General features: G+C 35.9%; 3 protein-coding genes and 1 long non-coding RNA gene across 7 annotated transcripts in view; 1 reads left to right on the top strand and 3 right to left on the bottom strand.

Moving 5' to 3' along the window:
* LOC104766574 lies at positions 4,543-6,769 on the top strand. Of its 4 annotated transcripts, XR_764069.2 has the most exons (7): positions 4,550-4,870; positions 4,972-5,181; positions 5,418-5,558; positions 5,683-5,772; positions 5,956-6,000; positions 6,107-6,198; positions 6,607-6,769. It is a non-coding gene; the product is annotated as an uncharacterized LOC104766574 (long non-coding RNA). The 4 variants fall into 4 exon arrangements; XR_764070.2 differs by having other exon boundaries at positions 4,543-4,870; positions 4,972-5,558; positions 5,683-5,855; XR_764067.2 differs by having other exon boundaries at positions 4,548-4,870; positions 4,972-5,558.
* On the bottom strand, positions 7,257-8,158 carry LOC109130851. The gene is made up of 2 exons (XM_019240924.1): positions 8,111-8,158; positions 7,257-8,006 (listed from the first exon to the last, which is right to left on the bottom strand). The coding sequence occupies exon 2, from the start codon at positions 7,962-7,964 to the stop codon at positions 7,257-7,259; it is 708 nt and encodes a 235-aa protein (XP_019096469.1). The 5' UTR covers positions 7,965-8,006; positions 8,111-8,158.
* LOC104766572 lies at positions 9,048-10,847 on the bottom strand. Its single transcript, XM_010490486.1, has 5 exons — positions 10,682-10,847; positions 9,896-10,048; positions 9,638-9,813; positions 9,426-9,541; positions 9,048-9,340 (listed from the first exon to the last, which is right to left on the bottom strand). Exons 1-4 carry the CDS (start codon positions 10,814-10,816, stop codon positions 9,439-9,441), a joined length of 567 nt encoding a protein of 188 aa, XP_010488788.1. The 5' UTR covers positions 10,817-10,847; the 3' UTR covers positions 9,048-9,340; positions 9,426-9,438.
* Positions 11,056-14,441, bottom strand: part of LOC104767914 — a 4,874-nt gene continuing 1,488 nt past the window's right edge. Inside the window, exons 3-14 of the mRNA XM_019240923.1 lie at positions 14,288-14,392; positions 13,572-13,621; positions 13,348-13,414; positions 12,910-12,982; positions 12,596-12,651; positions 12,313-12,409; positions 12,126-12,207; positions 11,978-12,040; positions 11,833-11,892; positions 11,630-11,722; positions 11,484-11,546; positions 11,056-11,399 (exon numbers count right to left, since the gene is read on the bottom strand). Of these exons, the coding sequence (XP_019096468.1) occupies positions 11,292-11,399; positions 11,484-11,546; positions 11,630-11,722; positions 11,833-11,892; positions 11,978-12,040; positions 12,126-12,207; positions 12,313-12,409; positions 12,596-12,651; positions 12,910-12,982; positions 13,348-13,414; positions 13,572-13,621; positions 14,288-14,392 (917 nt within the window). The 3' untranslated portion in view covers positions 11,056-11,291. The remainder of the gene's footprint in view (positions 11,400-11,483; positions 11,547-11,629; positions 11,723-11,832; positions 11,893-11,977; positions 12,041-12,125; positions 12,208-12,312; positions 12,410-12,595; positions 12,652-12,909; positions 12,983-13,347; positions 13,415-13,571; positions 13,622-14,287; positions 14,393-14,441) is intronic.

The raw sequence follows: 14,441 nt of genomic DNA, 5'->3' as shown, positions 1-14,441 counted from the left end.
TATATATGATCAAGGTTAAGGACTTACTCCAAAACCTAAAGCTTCGAGAACTTCAACTGGATCAAGTTCATCAATATCCCTTTCTTCAACCTTAGCCCAATCAATATACTTATCCACTGGGTCTACCTCATCCCTTGTGACCGAAGACGATAAGTTGGTTTCACGAGGAAATGTTTCTTGAGGTTGGTTCTCCCTTGATTCTTGTAATGCATTGAGCTGGGCTTCAACAACTTCAAGAGTATTGTATGGAGGATATGAATTGTACGTAGGGTGTGGAACAGGTGCTGGTATTGATGGTGGTGTCGTTGAGAAAAGAAATACATTGTTGAAAGTGTCCTGAAAAAAAAAATTTATCGTAACAATAATACGAATATGTGATTTAATTGATAACGTATATTTAAGATATGGTCATCAATATTGTTTACCTGATGAAGAGAATCAACTGTTGATGGTACCGTGGGCGATATAAAAGTTTTTTTTTTTTGGTTTAAATGTGAAGATTTCATTCCAATAGAGATTACATAGTTTATATACCGATTACAAAAAACCTATTATCACAGGAACTAGAGGCAAAAAAGAACAGGAGGATTGTGCGGTCGACAGAGAGGCGGAGTAAACTTCAAGGAGAGAGGGAGAGTGCAAATCGGACCCTGGGAAAGACAGGAGGCGGTCCCGGATTGTGCGGTCGACAGAGAGGCGGAGTGTAACGGCGGAGGATTGAGATGCTGAGAAGATCCTCGCATTCCTCTCCTTCCAGAGATGGTAGACCACCGTTTGGAAGAGAAGTTTGACGATTGCAGTGGCTTTGACGGTGTGCGGCTGACTGTGAGTGAGGATCCAAGCTGAGGACGCTAGAAGAGCGGTTGGAGGACTGGGAAAGAGTTTCGCAGCGAAGAACCCCCAGAGCTCTGAGGAGAAAGGACAAGTGAAGAAAAGGTGGTCATGGGTTTCTGTACCATTCGAGCAGAGAACACAGGCAGTGGGGACACTCATTCCCCAACCTCTGAGTCTATCTCTGGTAGGCAGCCGATTTAAAAGTGTCAACCAGGTAATAAAGGAGAACCGGGGCACATTTTGTGTAAATCATACCACGTCAGCCCAAGGGACTACAGGAGAGTGGAGCCTTAGTTGTTCCCAGGTTTCTTTGGAGGAGAAGGTGGGACGGTAGTCACCTGCAGCATTACGCCAGAGGTAGGAGTCTCGGCCATTGCCACTACAAGAAAACATGGATTTTACGACTACAATTGGCGACTATATATGTAGTCGTCATTTTTGGCGACTAAGTAGTGACTATTTAGCGACTATTTTACGACTACAAATATTTGGTCATATATTAGTCATTTTTTAACGACTGCATATGTTAGTCGCTAGTTTAGTCGTAATTTAGCGACTATTTTATGACTATATTGCACACCAAAATATGTAGTTGCTAAATAGTCACCAATTTAGCGACTAATATGCGACTTATAGTAAACGGTCGCTAAGAAGTCGCATATCAGTCGCTATTTAAGAAAATCATAATTTTCAAAATTTAATCCCAAACCATTAACCAAACCCCAAGACCTAAATCATAAACTCTAAATCTTAGAAATTAATTCATAATTCATAAATTCAAAACTTAACCCCAAATCATAAACCTATACACCAAACCCTGTACTTTAAACCCTATATCTTAAATTTTAAACTTTTATAATGTATAGTATATAGAAATTAAATTATAAACCATTTAACCAAAATATAACCATTATGTGTATAAAATTAAATCTAATCTAAAACTATTTAGTGTATATATATAATTTAATACTTCCAAAAACTATTTACTTATAAAATTTATTAAATTAGTCATTGTAAAATCTGAAACTAATTGTTGATAAAAAAAAAACATAAAACTATATCATTTAGTCTGGGCTTTGAGAGGCTTTTGTACCACTTTGGATTTTGATATGAATTGAAAATTGGCCAACAAAAAAAAGAAATAAAAATCAACAAACAAAGAAACCTTCACCAANAAAAAAAAAAAAAAAAAAAAAAGACAGATAACGATTAAGGGCAAGATCGTCATTTTAACATGTAGACAAGTTGCCGCGTTTGTATCGAACGGTCGTAATTGTGTGGCGTGGCTAATTGGAAAGGCGTAGATTGATTTGACAATTGTCATCTTCTTTTTTCCTCCACATACACAACAGTATTAGGAAAAAACAGCTCCATAGTGAATTAGAAAAATAAACTAAAACGTTGCCGACGTCTCATTATTTGCAACTTTCAATCCATTTTCCATACATGAGGTCCAATTCTTTTGTAGGTTTTGACTGTGAACCCTATATTATTGCGGTATAAATATATCGCTGTAAAATAAATGTATTGTTAGGTTCAGTATATCGTTTTAAATAGATTAGTCAAAAATAAAATAATTTTTGTTGACTAAAATCATATCTGAAACCCACCAAACCCGCATATATTTAAACTCAATCCAATTCGTTTCGACTATATTTTAAAGAATAAACATTTAATATGAGGACAAAAACTGTAGCGTCAATTTTTTATATATATATATAAAGAATATATAGTTACTCTATAGTCTGTAGGCTGCAGTATATTAATATCATTCAACAAAGACTACGAATACAAACATACGATGTTCTATACGACTATACAGAATAACACACGAGTACGTACCAAATAATATTACAGTATATATGATCAAGGTTAAGGACTTACTCCAAAACCTAAAGCTTCGAGAACTTCAACTGGATCAAGTTCATCAATATCCCTTTCTTCAACCTTAGCCCAATCAATATACTTATCCACTGGGTCTACCTCATCCCTTGTGACCGAAGACGATAAGTTGGTTTCACGAGGAAATGTTTCTTGAGGTTGGTTCTCCCTTGATTCTTGTAATGCATTGAGCTGGGCTTCAACAACTTCAAGAGTATTGTATGGAGGATATGAATTGTACGTAGGGTGTGGAACAGGTGCTGGTATTGATGGTGGTGTCGTTGAGAAAAGAAATACATTGTTGAAAGTGTCCTGAAAAAAAAAATTTATCGTAACAATAATACGAATATGTGATTTAATTGATAACGTATATTTAAGATATGGTCATCAATATTGTTTACCTGATGAAGAGAATCAACTGTTGATGGTACCGTGGGCGATATAAAAGTTTTTTTTTTTTGGTTTAAATGTGAAGATTTCATTCCAATAGAGATTACATAGTTTATATACCGATTACAAAAAACCTATTATCACAGGAACTAGAGGCAAAAAAGAACAGGAGGATTGTGCGGTCGACAGAGAGGCGGAGTAAACTTCAAGGAGAGAGGGAGAGTGCAAATCGGACCCTGGGAAAGACAGGAGGCGGTCCCGGATTGTGCGGTCGACAGAGAGGCGGAGTGTAACGGCGGAGGATTGAGATGCTGAGAAGATCCTCGCATTCCTCTCCTTCCAGAGATGGTAGACCACCGTTTGGAAGAGAAGTTTGACGATTGCAGTGGCTTTGACGGTGTGCGGCTGACTGTGAGTGAGGATCCAAGCTGAGGACGCTAGAAGAGCGGTTGGAGGACTGGGAAAGAGTTTCGCAGCGAAGAACCCCCAGAGCTCTGAGGAGAAAGGACAAGTGAAGAAAAGGTGGTCATGGGTTTCTGTACCATTCGAGCAGAGAACACAGGCAGTGGGGACACTCATTCCCCAACCTCTGAGTCTATCTCTGGTAGGCAGCCGATTTAAAAGTGTCAACCAGGTAATAAAGGAGAACCGGGGCACATTTTGTGTAAATCATACCACGTCAGCCCAAGGGACTACAGGAGAGTGGAGCCTTAGTTGTTCCCAGGTTTCTTTGGAGGAGAAGGTGGGACGGTAGTCACCTGCAGCATTACGCCAGAGGTAGGAGTCTCGGCCATTGCCACTACAAGAAAACATGGATTTTACGACTACAATTGGCGACTATATATGTAGTCGTCATTTTTGGCGACTAAGTAGTGACTATTTAGCGACTATTTTACGACTACAAATATTTGGTCATATATTAGTCATTTTTTAACGACTGCATATGTTAGTCGCTAGTTTAGTCGTAATTTAGCGACTATTTTATGACTATATTGCACACCAAAATATGTAGTTGCTAAATAGTCACCAATTTAGCGACTAATATGCGACTTATAGTAAACGGTCGCTAAGAAGTCGCATATCAGTCGCTATTTAAGAAAATCATAATTTTCAAAATTTAATCCCAAACCATTAACCAAACCCCAAGACCTAAATCATAAACTCTAAATCTTAGAAATTAATTCATAATTCATAAATTCAAAACTTAACCCCAAATCATAAACCTATACACCAAACCCTGTACTTTAAACCCTATATCTTAAATTTTAAACTTTTATAATGTATAGTATATAGAAATTAAATTATAAACCATTTAACCAAAATATAACCATTATGTGTATAAAATTAAATCTAATCTAAAACTATTTAGTGTATATATATAATTTAATACTTCCAAAAACTATTTACTTATAAAATTTATTAAATTAGTCATTGTAAAATCTGAAACTAATTGTTGATAAAAAAAAAACATAAAACTATATCATTTAGTCTGGGCTTTGAGAGGCTTTTGTACCACTTTGGATTTTGATATGAATTGAAAATTGGCCAACAAAAAAAAGAAATAAAAATCAACAAACAAAGAAACCTTCACCAACCTGTGCCTCTATTCCTCACACTACACTTAGAAAAAAAAAATCATCATCACTCTCGAAACTCTTTCGGAGAAACTCTCACTCTCATTTCTTCGAATCGCGATGACTCTGTCCGGCCAAACCTCCGACCGTATCTCCAGATCTAGAAGGGAAACTGGTTTCCGTGGGAGAAGGTTAGTTTGTTCTATCTCTATTTCCCCCTTTAAATCTGATTTTGGGATTAGGGTTTCTGGTCTACGTTTGTAATGACCTTAATCTTCGAATTGGTTTGAAGACGACATATAAGAAGCAGAAGCTGAGAGGTGAAGCGGAGGAAGACGGCATAGAAGACGAAAAAGCTAAGCCGTGGATTTATCGACGAAATTAGAAGTTGGGATCTCAAAACCGGGAAAGATCTGCTTCGATTCAAGTCGTGTGCTTCTCCGGCGCACAGCCGAAAACTTGGGTCGACTAAAGAATCAATTTTTCTATCAAGCAACAATGGGTCAAGTTCTCTTTTGCTCTCACACCTATCCTCTCCGACGTTCTTGAAGGCTTAGTAGTTGCTTTCATTTGTTATCCCTTTTTTTTTTTTTTTTTCTTGTTCCGCTGTAGGAGCATAGATTTTCACTTTGATTCTGCTGAAAACGAGTTTGATTTATCTGCTTGATATCGGTAGCCAATGCTGATGTGATCCACTTAGTTGCCTTTTCGCGTTTCTCATCCCCTGTGTGATTGCAGATGAGGGAGGATAAGAAGTAGAAGAATGATGAAGGAGAAGTGAGGGAAGGAGTAGCGCATCAATAGCTTTGTTGCCACGCGGGTATATCTCTTGTCATTTCTTTCAAATGTCTAGCTCCATCTGTTTTGGTCTCCATGGAGGTGGGTTTCTTTTCTTTCAAAAATCCTGGAACTGCTTTGTTATTTCATCTTTTCAGAATTCTTGAGTACTTATGTGCAAAATTGTTTTGTTTTTTTTTTGCTTTCTTTGGTGGGTTTCTCTCAGATCAAGTGTCAGCTGTTTTGGTTGAGTCTTGTGGCTTAAAGAACTTAAGGCTCAACTCGGCTCTCCTCAGTGTCACCAAAGTCACCGAAGGTACTCAAACTAAGCTCTCTAAAAGCATATCACTTCTTTCACAGAGTCACCTCAGTTTTGGTGATTTTATATGATAAAATCTGGTATGTGTGTGTGTTGGTGTTTGTGTTTGTGTCTTTGAAGCTTATGGTTTGAACATGTGATTTTTGTTTACTATATTATTTTGTTGTTTGTGATCAATAGACTGGATTTGGAGAAGCTTGAAAGCGGTTGGCTGGAAGAAGATAGGTAAAACCCTTATGTTTATTTTATTACTCTTGTATTACTCTTCAATTCTTTGAAGTCACATTGTTGCATGCGTAAACCATCTGATTCAGTGTCCTATTGTTCTTAGGTCGAAGATGATGTTTGGCTTACAGAGAAAGCCACAGCCAAGCACACTCTTAGACAGAGCTCATGATGTACAACTTTATTTCAGAGCGTAAGGTAAACTTTCATTGGTTAAGACATTTTCTTATCCTATTGTATCTTTCGCTATTAAGGTACAATATATATACTTTGCTACTTATTGTTGTGAGACTTTTATTAAATCTGTCAAAGAGTCATTTGTTTAGAAGCCTCTGTTGTAATTTTTGTGAGGCTTTTTGTTGAATTTGTCAAGAGTTATTTGGTAATACCGATCTCTAGACACCTGTTTTATATGCACTCTTTAACTTGAGTCACCATTGTCGATCTTCTTACTCACACTCACGTTTTTAAGCTAGAAGACATGTTAGTTATAGTGAATTGCTTGTCCCGATTGTTTCTCATTTCTAGTCTCGATTTTGAAATTGTGTTATATTGATAATGGGAAATGAGTCCCCATGATACATTTTTTGTTTGTTTGTTCTGAAGAAATGAGTTGCTCTTGGAACATTAATGGGAACTACCTAGGCTTCAATGATGGAATACAAAGCAATTGAGAATGTGCTACAAACCATTTATTATGTAGTTTTTCATCTATTCTTATTTTTAGTTATGATTTTTAATTTTATTTTGTAATACAATTTTTTTGTAATCATGGTTTATAATAATAAATATAGTACTCAAAAAATAATGTTTTAAAACATTATTCATAATTTAAATATATTTAAAACAATTAATAAAATATATGTAATTTGTATAAATACTGTATAAATACTGTATAAATACAATAATGTATAAATACTTGAATACAACTATAGTCAGTAATTAGTCGTTAATTAGTCACTAAATTTGGTGACTACATTATGACTATTTTGCGTTGTCGTAAAATAGTCGTAACGTGGTCGCTAAATTTAGTGACTATATTATGACTAAATTTACGACTACGCAAAATAGTCGTAATGTAGTCGCTATTTGGCGACTAATTTTACGACTATTTATTTTAGCGACTCTCGATTTACGACTACTAGTTTTAGTCGCTATTTAGTCGTAACACACCGTTTAGCGACTAAATAGTGACTAATAGTGCAGTCGCTATTTGCCTGTTTTCTTGTAGTGTGCAATCATTTGGTGCAGGAGTTTCAGTAAGGGCAACCAATAAGGCCTGAGAGTTTTCTGATCGAGCTGCCGGTAAAGCCCAATTTCCATCTCTCGAAGCATCTAGAAGTTGCATTGCCATATGAATCATGAATGACACAACCATCATTGAGGTGAAGCTGTTGTTGCGCATCCATCCACTGTGGCTCTATAGTCATATATGGATTGATAAAACCTTGAGCCATGTTGTAAATCTGACCGTCGTTGAACTGTAGATTTCCTTGAGTTGGATACATCGATGGCTCGTACATTGAGAATGTGTTGCTTGTGTTTTGAGTAAATTCACTCAATGGAAGACAAGCCATGTTGTTAATGTGACCGTCGTTGAACTGTAGATATCCTTGAGTTGGATACATCGATGGCTGGTACATTGAAAATGTGTTGCTTGTGTTTTGATGAGTAAATTCACTCAATGAAAGACAAGCCATACCGTCGTCGATATGTTGTGGAATGATGATAGACGGTTGTTGTGAAGAGTTCATTGTGAATGGATGTGTTTCTCCCTCGGGAAAATGGTATGACATTAATGGTAATAACCATTGCTCTTGTGCATATGAAAATGGTTGTTGTGATATAGAAGTTGATGTCGCAACATAGTCGTTGTGTTGACTAGGTAAAGTTGGAGTCGTACTTGCCTTACAATATTGTGTCTCAAACATATTGCGTTGACTTTTTGCAAAAGCCTTTTGCATTTTTTGTGCTTTGCGTCGACATCTCTGTAAACGTCGATCGTTCTACAACATACATCAAATTTTTTAAAAAAACTTTTATCACACATGCTTACCATCACATATATATGTCTAAATTAAGGGCAATTAAAAAATAATAATAAGTTTACCTCAATAAGCCTGTAGAGTGATCCTTCGACTTCTTTTTCTTTCTTTGGTTTTGGTTTAACAGCTCCCACACATCTAGGCTTTCTACTTAATATTATATATCAATATGTTCATACTCTCGTAAGTATAATTAGGTTTTTTTAAAAAATAACATGAATAGCTTTGGAAAGAAACTCTCATATGAATACAGTTTTTTCTCTTACATTTTCACTTGTGGGCGAGATATCGATGAGTTTAATGAAGCACATGTTTTAATGTCACGAGCACTTTTAAAACCTGTTAAAGCAAGATAAAAAGATAAGACACTATTTCTTTATGTATACATTATTTGTCTGAATATATATATATATATATATATAATTAATTAATTTAAAATATAGGAAAATAAAAAGACACATCAACAAAAATAATCCAAATTCAAAATTTAGTAATGATGAACATAAGAATTTTTTTATATGCCATAACAATTTTTTATGTGATATCGAGAAATATAAATTAAAAAGAGCGGCACAAGATAAGTTTAGTGTAATGTTATATTATAAACACTACTCTTTTTAATTATTAACTAAGTAAGGACCCACTTAAATATGAGAACATATATAGAAATAAATATAAATACTTACTTCTGATATTTAAATTCTCAATAATAATCCAAATAAAGCAAACAACATGCTCAGTGAAGTCGAGAATCTGATATGATCATGGGAAGTGGGAAGCAGCAACAACAATATAAGAAGATGCATTGCACAATCCAATTGATTCCAACGCAAAGTGTAATCTTTAGCATTCAAAAATGGATTGATTGGGTATGATTGAAGGTGTGGATATAGAGAGCATTCAAATATCCATCTTTGATGTTAAACCCAAGAGATTATTTTTAGAATACGCTATGCCATATCATCTCGATTTAAAAACTAGATTTGGTTAGACAAATTCATATATCTACCTAACTTGTATTAAAGATCCAACGATTAGACATTTCTTTACGTTTATTGCATGAACGTCCATCAAACTAGTGATTACTGAATCGTATAACTGACATGAAACTACCCACAAGTAATTGTGCTTTCAGCATCTCTGTAAAACAAAATCTTATGGATATTCTTATGTTTCGGTTGTGAACACCATAGTGCTTGTGCATTCCCATGTTTGCCTTCTGATGATATTGTCAAGATCTCGTCCTTGTTCGCGCAATGTTTGTTCTCCTCAAGCATGCCCATCACGAAGAGTACCTGAATGTAACCAAAAAAAGAAAAGTTACACTAACAATTTATTAGATCGAGTGACTAGTTTGAAAAAAACCCACATAAGACCTACACTTAAGGATTGGTTATAGATAATCTGAATGGGTGATAATGGCCTCTACTCTGTCCAGCGATGCCTCTAAACGCCCGGAGCTCATATTGAACAACGGTTCCTCAGTACCAAGGGCCCTGTTTCATTCATCAGCTAAGCATTGTGACCAAAAACAGAAGGGCAAAAGTGTTTTGTTTTGAAAAATACTGGATACATGAAGATTTGTGACTTACCCAGTAACCTCTGGGAGTACAAAATCAGCTCTCCATCCAAACCGGAGATCGATACCAGGACTAAGACCAAGCATAGTTTTGTTTCGAATCCGAGACACACCATCTCCACCCAAACATGTGGTAAGCTTCCATTTCCAACCAATTGCATTCATTTGAAAATTATGTCCAACACCAACCTGCATATGATTAGACTAACAACATATGTATCAACAGCTTCCACATAGAGACACAAGAGACGGCATACAACAACAAAAAAACCTGGAGGTTTAGGAATCTGGTCAGAGGAATCTTCTTTGATAAAACGCGAACTTCTTGGTGTAGTGGCTCAAATATAAACTTCCACTTCCTTTCTGGACATAGAGGCTTCAAAACCAGCTTTGCGTGGTAATCATTTGTAGGTTCGTTGTATAACTGGATTAAGTAGAAGAAAAAAACAGTTATGACACATCTCATGGCTGAGGGCTCAAACAACACAGAACATATGTGAGAATGCATCAATAGATGAACTATCCCTCATAAACCCAATAGCTAGCTCCATCAATCGATACTCAAACTTTACAACTTCAAACAAGCTTTGCGTTGTAATCATATATTCATATGTTGTATCAAAAAAAGAGTGAATGATGGCACATCTCATGGCTCAAACAGCACAAGAACATATGCGACAATGCAATCGATAGATGAACTACCTCCAATCTATAAACCGAGTACTTAGCTCCACACTCAAATCCATAAAGTTCCAAACTTTACAACTTCAAGACAAGCTTCGCGTGGTAAACATTCGTGGGTTCGTTATATAACAGTACAGACGCAAAAAGACATCTCATGGCTCAATCAACAGCACAGAATCAGGTCTCTTTGAATGCATATGTAAATGCATCAATAGATGTAACAAACTGAAAACTAAACTACACTCAAATCCATTATCCTTAAAGTTTCAAACTTTACAACTCCATACCCAATTTTATTGGTGAGTAAGACCAAAATTCAAAGATATGTTGAGAACCTAGACGAGAAAAGAAGAGAGAGAGAGCGAGAGAGGACCTCTAGATTGACGCCAACGCGAAGACCTTGAAGCTCTTTGCGGAACTTGACGAATAGCTCCGACGGCATTAGGTTGATTTTGTATAGGTCCTCCCATGACGGAGGCTCCTCCGGTCTCGAACTCGGTGGCTCCATACAAAATCCACCGCTCTCCACTTATCCCAACAAAACAAAAAGGATTTCTGGGGTTTTTGTTCGGAAAACACACCGGTTCGGGTCTGGTACCGCGTACCGGTACTATTTACCGGTTTAATAGGACCGGAGATTTAAAGAAGCCACTAAACCATCACCCAGTTTCTGTTACTTATAACAGAAGTGTAGATAGATAGCCACCATAACTGTATGATACACATTCTTAACAACTTGTAGTCTAATCATTTGATCCAAGATCTCATTTTTATCAATGTAACAATTTATACAAGTAAGAGCTGTTTTGCTGCTACAAATCACTTTACTTCACAACCGAAACAAAGCTACGTCCAAGGAGAAATGAACAAAGAAAAAGCCTATACAAACTTGTTTCATTACAGAGAGATTCCAACATTTTTTTAGTTACACCATCAAACTCCTGAGATATGTTAAGACCTAGCTTTTGATTTCCATTTCACAATTAAGGTTGCTCAGATGTAGTCTCATACATCTGCTTTCTACGCTCGCCTGCTACTTCCTTCTGTAGTTCTGAGTTCGACATCCGCTCCACTTCCAAAGCTCTCTCAAGCTGTGACATTTATAAACAAAAAACAGATTCAGTTATCAAATTTTTCCACTACAAAATACCAAAAAGGTTGTTTCTTATGATTACATTAGCTGCCCTCATGCTCCATTCACTCAAAATTGCCCTCAGCCTTTCGTTTTCTTCAATATACTGCAACCAACACACAAACAAACTTAGAATGCTAAACAAGTCTTTAAAGATTTTTCTTACAATACCGGTTGTCTCTGCTAAACCTGATTGTTGGTACTGCTGACTCGCTGAACCTCTGCATCTCTCTCTGCTATCAAAGAACGAGCAAGCCTTAGCTCAGACTGAAGTTGATTCATCTGCCCAAAAAAAAAACATTAGCGCATTGTTAAAATTTACAAATTTGTTATAGAGTTTTTGTTTCATCATATAGAGAAAGACAGATGGGAGCTTCAAAATCAAGTATTACCTCAGCTGAAAGTGTCCTCAGCTCTTGATCTCGAGCAGCTAGAAGATGTGCCAGATCAACCTATCGAGCATTATAATACATTTAACTGTATCAATGAGGAATTAAACTATTTGATAATATAAAGGAAGCAAAAGCCAATCCTCACCTGAGGTGTGCTCCCATCATCAGATTGTTCATATTTGCTTAGTTTCTCTTGCAAACACAGAATCTTCGAAAAACACCAATAACAAAAATAAGCAACGTCGTTGAAAAATGTATTAAAACAAATGTTTGTATCTGTAGCATTCATGTACCTCCTCGCTTAGAAAATGGAGGTTTTCACGCTGATATTGTAACAAAGCCATTTGTTGATCAGAAAGCCGGCCTTCATAATACCTTTCATACCAAAACAAAGAAACAAGAAACAAATTTGTCCATTATTGACTAGCGCAAAGCATAAAATTTCTAAAAATCAGATACATCAAGGACATTCATCAATACCTCAAACCTTCCATCGAACTTGACGGCTGAAGAGGAGAATATAATGACTTCAAGACATCTGGCCGTGAATTAACGGAATTGTATTGGTGCACATAACCTGCAATCAACAGCATTTATCAATTTCAAAAAGTACTTTCGTAAAACTACTGGTCTCAAAGTGATGATAATATCAATTCAGTTCCACATTAACATATAACATTTTAGCAAATGTACAGAGGTAAAAGCTTGGTAACATTTTGGTTTATATAAAAGTATCGACGATGTAGGAGAACAAGCCACTGACCGATGTATAAACCCATGAAGAAGCCAGCGCACACTGCTTCAACCAACATGATGATGCTGCAGATCATACATACATTAAAAAAAATCATGGTTGAAAATAGTTTTCCTCCACCCTATCAAGAACTGCTCTTGTTTCATAATTGGTATTATTCATAACTAAAATCTTTTAATAGTGAAAATAATTTGGGAATCTTGGTAAAATTCTTAAATAGTTTATAAGCATAGATAACACTTTTTCAAATTAATTAACATCACCCAATGCAATAAAGGTAGGTTTCACTAAGATACTCAACGTGGAAACAGTAAGCTACCAACCGTTGTAAAGAAGAAATCGAAAGAATACGGATATGGGGCTTCCATACTATCACAAGAAGCATCGCAGCAGTCCCTGGCATAATAATATCAAAGGTACTAATTAATCACGAGGCAATAACAAGTGGCCTCAAAAGAACTCGGAAACAAAGTAAGACATCAGCCAAGGAAGAAGTTTGGTTAAAATCAGATTTTCCATGTTAATCTTGATGAACTAACATGTTAAAGTGCTACTTAAAGTTTCCTTTCCTATATATAGCAACAAAAGACCTTTATTCATTTTATATTTGCTAGATCTTTGATCTCAAGTGAAAAAAAAGAATTTGTGAAGCCAAGTCTGCTGCATATGTTCATTCTCAAGAATTAACATAACTCGTAGATATCTTAGATAGTAGAGTTATTAGAGTTTTTAAAAAAGGAAAAGGAAAAAAGATAGCATACCATATGCAGCGATTGCAAACGGTAGACGTACAACATGCTTTAACTTTTGACTGAAACTGTAATAACCCTGCATGCATACAATTCTCAATATTAATCAGTCTTTTACTAAAATAAATGCCATCACTCAAACAATTCTCATAAAAATTTACCCTCTTTAACTAAATCTACTCTTTCAAACCAAAAACGTAGTCAAAGTATATGCAACACTCTCTGACGTTTCGTACCTGGAGACGTATTTTGTGGACTTGATAAACAAAATATTGTTGAAAGATACCTGGAATAGGCCACATAGAAATTAACTTAGGAATGCCAACAAAATATGGATCCGTAATAAAACTGGCAAACAAAAGGTTATAGGGCTGCAGCATATGACGAATAGAGGCCAGTGAGAGAGAGAGAGAGGGAGAAAAATCGATGTTGTACTACGTGTGTTCTGTTCATATGCTTATTGACACATATAATCAATGCTAAGTTTGAAAGAGCACAATCATTCCCGTGCTCTCGATCAACAACAAAACGAGAAAAGAGATAGCATATAGAGGTTTACAATATTTAAAAAGACAAACTAATAAGAGTAGAGAATAAGCTTTTAAGATAGTCTAAGGTTTGAGCAAGACCTATGTTCTCTCTAGATAATTAAATACCATAGACTTTTGCAGTAACAGAGTTTTCAGCTCATCTAACTAACAAACTAGAGAGTCGAGTGGGCGGTGTTACATAAGGCCTAAGAAGAATGTGAAATCTATCAGATTATTGGGTTGGTTGTGGAAATGGTCTGGTCATATGTTCATCATTGTAATCAAAAAATTCAAGACCAAAATAATAAAGGAAGGAACTTGTTACTGTTCATCAGGATACAGAACCAGAACCTATCACAAACATACATGCATAAGCTTTAAACACTAGTAAAACCAAAATCTAAGAGAAATATGTTCAAAACCTGTGACAACCAAAAGCGCAACATCGCAGCAGCAGAGCAAAGAAGGTGTCAAGTACTGAACTTGGTGAAATATCCAAGGAGCTCCTACAGCTAAAATAGCATAACCTGCCTAATGTAAAAAAGCAAAAAAAAAAAAAAAAAAAAAAAAAAAAAA

Source organism: Camelina sativa, chromosome 19 (genome assembly GCF_000633955.1).
Source record: "Camelina sativa cultivar DH55 chromosome 19, Cs, whole genome shotgun sequence".
In the NCBI taxonomy this organism is placed as follows: domain Eukaryota; kingdom Viridiplantae; phylum Streptophyta; class Magnoliopsida; order Brassicales; family Brassicaceae; genus Camelina; species Camelina sativa.
This window is presented reverse-complemented; position numbering and strand designations above follow the sequence as displayed.

What these genes read in the sequence shown, in the direction of transcription:
- LOC109130851 (XM_019240924.1), bottom strand. Translation starts at nt 7,964, where the DNA reads ATGCAAAAGGCTTTTGCAAAAAGTCAACGCAATATGTTTGAGACACAA.
- LOC104766572 (XM_010490486.1), bottom strand. Translation starts at nt 10,816, where the DNA reads ATGGAGCCACCGAGTTCGAGACCGGAGGAGCCTCCGTCATGGGAGGAC. An exon ending in GCGTTGGCGTCAATCTAGAG is followed by an intron (nt 10,049 to 10,681) that starts GTCCTCTCTCGC and finishes TACTTAATCCAG; the next exon opens with TTATACAACGAACCTACAAA. An exon ending in GTACTCCCAGAGGTTACTGG is followed by an intron (nt 9,542 to 9,637) that starts GTAAGTCACAAA and finishes TGAATGAAACAG; the next exon opens with GGCCCTTGGTACTGAGGAAC.